The sequence below is a fragment of the Ischnura elegans genome, chromosome 11, assembly GCF_921293095.1.
Source record: "Ischnura elegans chromosome 11, ioIscEleg1.1, whole genome shotgun sequence".
NCBI lineage: Eukaryota > Metazoa > Arthropoda > Insecta > Odonata > Coenagrionidae > Ischnura > Ischnura elegans.
Window position 1 is genome coordinate 70,680,666 of NC_060256.1, and position 3,565 is coordinate 70,684,230.

The 3,565-nt window shown below is 41.2% G+C and overlaps 1 protein-coding gene across 1 annotated transcript; it reads left to right on the top strand.

Annotated features, from left to right (window-relative positions):
- The first annotated feature begins 246 nt into the window (after window positions 1-246).
- Window positions 247-2,771, top strand: LOC124168085 (transcription factor Adf-1-like). Its single transcript, XM_046546194.1, has 3 exons — window positions 247-567; window positions 1,836-1,995; window positions 2,078-2,771. The coding sequence occupies exons 1-3, from the start codon at window positions 414-416 to the stop codon at window positions 2,625-2,627; spliced, it is 864 nt and encodes a 287-aa protein (XP_046402150.1). The 5' UTR covers window positions 247-413; the 3' UTR covers window positions 2,628-2,771.
- The last annotated feature ends 794 nt before the right edge of the window (window positions 2,772-3,565 follow it).

The following is a 3,565-nucleotide window of genomic DNA, read 5'->3' on the forward strand; positions in this document are numbered from 1 at the left end:
TTTTATGGTGCGCTGAGTCATTTATTGCTCTAACGTGCCCACATTTTTAAATTTTTCATTAAACAAAAAATAAATTAGAATTGAGGATAAGTTTCCTTTAAAATGACGTATTATTCATTATTATGGCATGCACTGAAGTCCAGATATAGATTTGCAAAGTAAAGGTCTGGTTTCGCTGGTGCGTCCCGCGGCTGCGTCCCACAGCCGCGGCCGGCCGCCACTGACTCATTGTATGTACTCCCCTTTTAGTGGTTTCTTCGAGGCGGCTCTGCCGTCGCGTTCAACGGCTGGCCGTCGACGTCTGCGGCCCGACTGCTCGTGATGCAGTCAAGACGCAGACGTCGCTGCGGGCAGTCGTGCAATCGTGCTGAGCAGTTTTGTTGTGCAGTTGGCCGTCTTATTTGAGCTGAGCGATGGCTACCAAATTTTCTGCTGGAGACGACGAGTGCCTGATAGAAGAAGTAAGGAAATACGCATCGCTTTACGACCACCAGCATATAGACTTTAAAGATTACTCAGTAAAGGAGAATACCTGGACCGTGATTGCATCGAAATTAGGGAAGAATGGTGAGAAAACCTTTTTCTTTTATGTTTATTAATAAGTACTACTAAGTATAATTACTAACCATTAGCAACTTTTTTATGAATAAGCATATATATTTTTCTAGTGTGCGTAATATTTCTTTGACTGTGTGGTGTGCATGTGGCGGTCCTCTTGCATGCTGCATGTTAGTGATTGGTAACCCCCTGCCAAACACCCTATAGGTGGCTCGCAGGGTATTATGTAGATGTAGATGTAGAAGTACCTCTACATCAATAGTACACATACGATTCAATTTCTTCGTCCATACATAGTGTATCAGTCACTGCTCCTGAGTCGAAAAACACGTTCCTGCTGCCAATTTAAAGCTCCTTCTTCATTAAAAAAAACTTCGTTAAAATGTCTCTCACTTCAAAACCTTCTGATCCAGCGAAGCCCCCAGTTCTTCCCAAAGGGACGATATTTGCTGGTGGGTCTAGGTTAGCGTCATACTCATATTGTGGCCGCTGTTGCTTCCTTATTAAGCATCCCTCAATATATTATGCAGACAGCACGCCGTAATTATCAATGTTGCGCATATTTCTGGGGTAACCGATATTGGTGCATAAAACACACGAAAAACTTAACTCAGTAGCCCAAATGCATTTTCTGTTACTCTACGAGCTCGAGTTAACCTGTAATTGAAGATAATCTTGGCTCTGTCCGCCCGCGATGCTACTTTGTTGTAGGGCTTCATTATGTGCCTATGACGCCTCATCTCCAACGATAACATAGGGAAATAGCTTATTACACAAGGGAAGTCTTTCATCTGGCTGGTAAAATTTTCCAGATAGAACTTTTATCCCCATATTGGATTTATTGTATATTCCACTGTCTCCTTCTTTTCCATATGATCCAACATCTATGGCAACGACTTTACAATTGGCGTCAACCATGGCGAGAAAAACAATAGAGTAGTATTCCTTGTAGTTAAAAAACAAAGATCCACTGGATTTTGGGCAGAATATTCTAACGTGTTTCCCATCAATGGCGCACACACAATTTGGAAAATTCCATCCCTCCCAAAAATCCAAAGCGTTTTTCTTCAAAGTCTTATGATTTGGTGGGGGTAGTAACAAAGGCACTAAACGTCTACACAGTGCTTGTAGTGTTTCTTTTATTATCACATTTATACAGCTGTGTGAAATGCGAAAAGCGTAGCTCAGTGACCGAAAGGCTTCTTCTGTAGCAAGATACCTGAAAAAAGTATTCCTTCATTAGCTGACTAATTGTTATTTTTTATTTTATCATGCAGTGGGTGACTGTAAAAAAAGGTGGAGGAATGTAAGGGACAATTACTTGAAGTACAAACGAAAGCATAAGCTCAGGACAGGCTCTGCTGCTTCTGCCAAGACATCAAAATGGCCGTTATATCGACAGTTGTCATTTTTAGACTTGGTGAAGCAGGGAAGAAGGTAAGGAAAAATGGAGAGGTTTTCCATATGCCATGCTAAGGGTAAATTCGGATGATATTTATGAATAAATTTTTCTTTTCAGAACACAGAGCAGTATTACCGAAAGAGATACGGGAGATAATTCAGAATCCGAGAACTCGGATCAAGAAGAGGGCATAGATAATGAGCAATTAGGTGAAAAACCCTCTGTTATTACTGATAGAGGTATGAATAACAATAAGAAGAGAGTAAATTCTGACGATTCCAGAGCGGAAACTCCGGACTCAGATAACACTCAGAAGAGTACAAAATTTAGGAAGACGGTCAATATTACTGCGAAGCTGGCGGAAAATTTTGAAGAAAGGGCAAGAGAGAGATTAGAAATAATCAAGGATATCAGAAAGCATAAAAAAGAAGACGATGAAGTAGACCACTTTATGAAAAGCATGGCTTTAAAAATGAAAAAATTATCCCCACAGTTAATTGCAAAAGCACAAATAGGCATCCTATCATTAATAACAGACCTTCAGTTTTCACAATCTAACACTCACATTCTTGATACCCCACTTCGTAATACCACTGTCTTATCTACTCCCTCGACCTCCCAGCCATGTCCCTATCCACCTTCTGCTTCTAATGATTCGATGCATTAATCCCTCACCTATATTGCCTCATCATACCTATCCAACGTTTCCTCATTTGTGAAAGAAAGCGATCATTTAATTTATGAAAATTCAGATTTCAAATTCAGTGGATAATGTAACAAACTATTTGTAACACAAGCCATTAATTAAGTTTAGAAATTAAAATTTTAATTTTCTGCAAAAAGCAAAAGTTATGATGTGTATATTTTTTCTTCCCCAGCACCTTCACACTTACCGTAAAGTTACCGCCAACTTTTCCACAGGGAATATCGGACGCTTCACAGCATTTGTTCCTTGTTTCTTCAAATCATCCCCTACCATATCTACTACGAATTGAAATTGCGGTTGATTTAATCGAAAAAACTGCCTCAACTTTTCTTCGTTGCCCTTCAATTGTCCATTGACGAGTCCATTGCTCTAGCAACCCTCCTCTTTTCGGGTTTTGTATAATGGGTCAATTTCAGCTCTTTCTTTTGCGAATGCTTGTAATGTTCCCATCTCTTCTTCTTCGTCCTCCACTAAAAGTAACAGAAGTAAATGGTCATCCATTTCCACTATGCTCCAAGTCAACCTCTCCACATGCAAAGAGCTACTGAAATGCATTTCGTACTCAAAACAATGTTGTCGGCCCGCGCCGTCTTGCGACCGGGACGCCAGAAAGAACCCACCCTACCGCGACGACCGAACGTAGCAGTCGGACGCAGCCGCGAGACGCCCCAGCGGTGTCGTTACGTTGTCGTTGGTACGCCGGTGACCTCCTCCATTTCTGGGGAGTTATTCTGTTGTACCGACTGAAAATCACCACATTCCGAGTGCTGTGGGATGTTCAAATGAATCGTTCAATGAGTCATTCATCGTTCAGGGCAACAAAATTGACACGATGGAAATAAACCGCTCCAGTGGAAGTCACCCCTTCCAGTGAGCTGTTGGATCTTCAAATGAATCGT

Excerpts from the sequence above, each read along its gene's own strand:
- LOC124168085 (XM_046546194.1), top strand. The coding sequence starts at position 414 with ATGGCTACCAAATTTTCTGCTGGAGACGACGAGTGCCTGATAGAAGAA. Across the intron at positions 568-1,835 it reads ATCGAAATTAGGGAAGAATG|TGGGTGACTGTAAAAAAAGG; the intron begins GTGAGAAAACCT and ends TTTATCATGCAG. Across the intron at positions 1,996-2,077 it reads TTGGTGAAGCAGGGAAGAAG|AACACAGAGCAGTATTACCG; the intron begins GTAAGGAAAAAT and ends TTTTCTTTTCAG.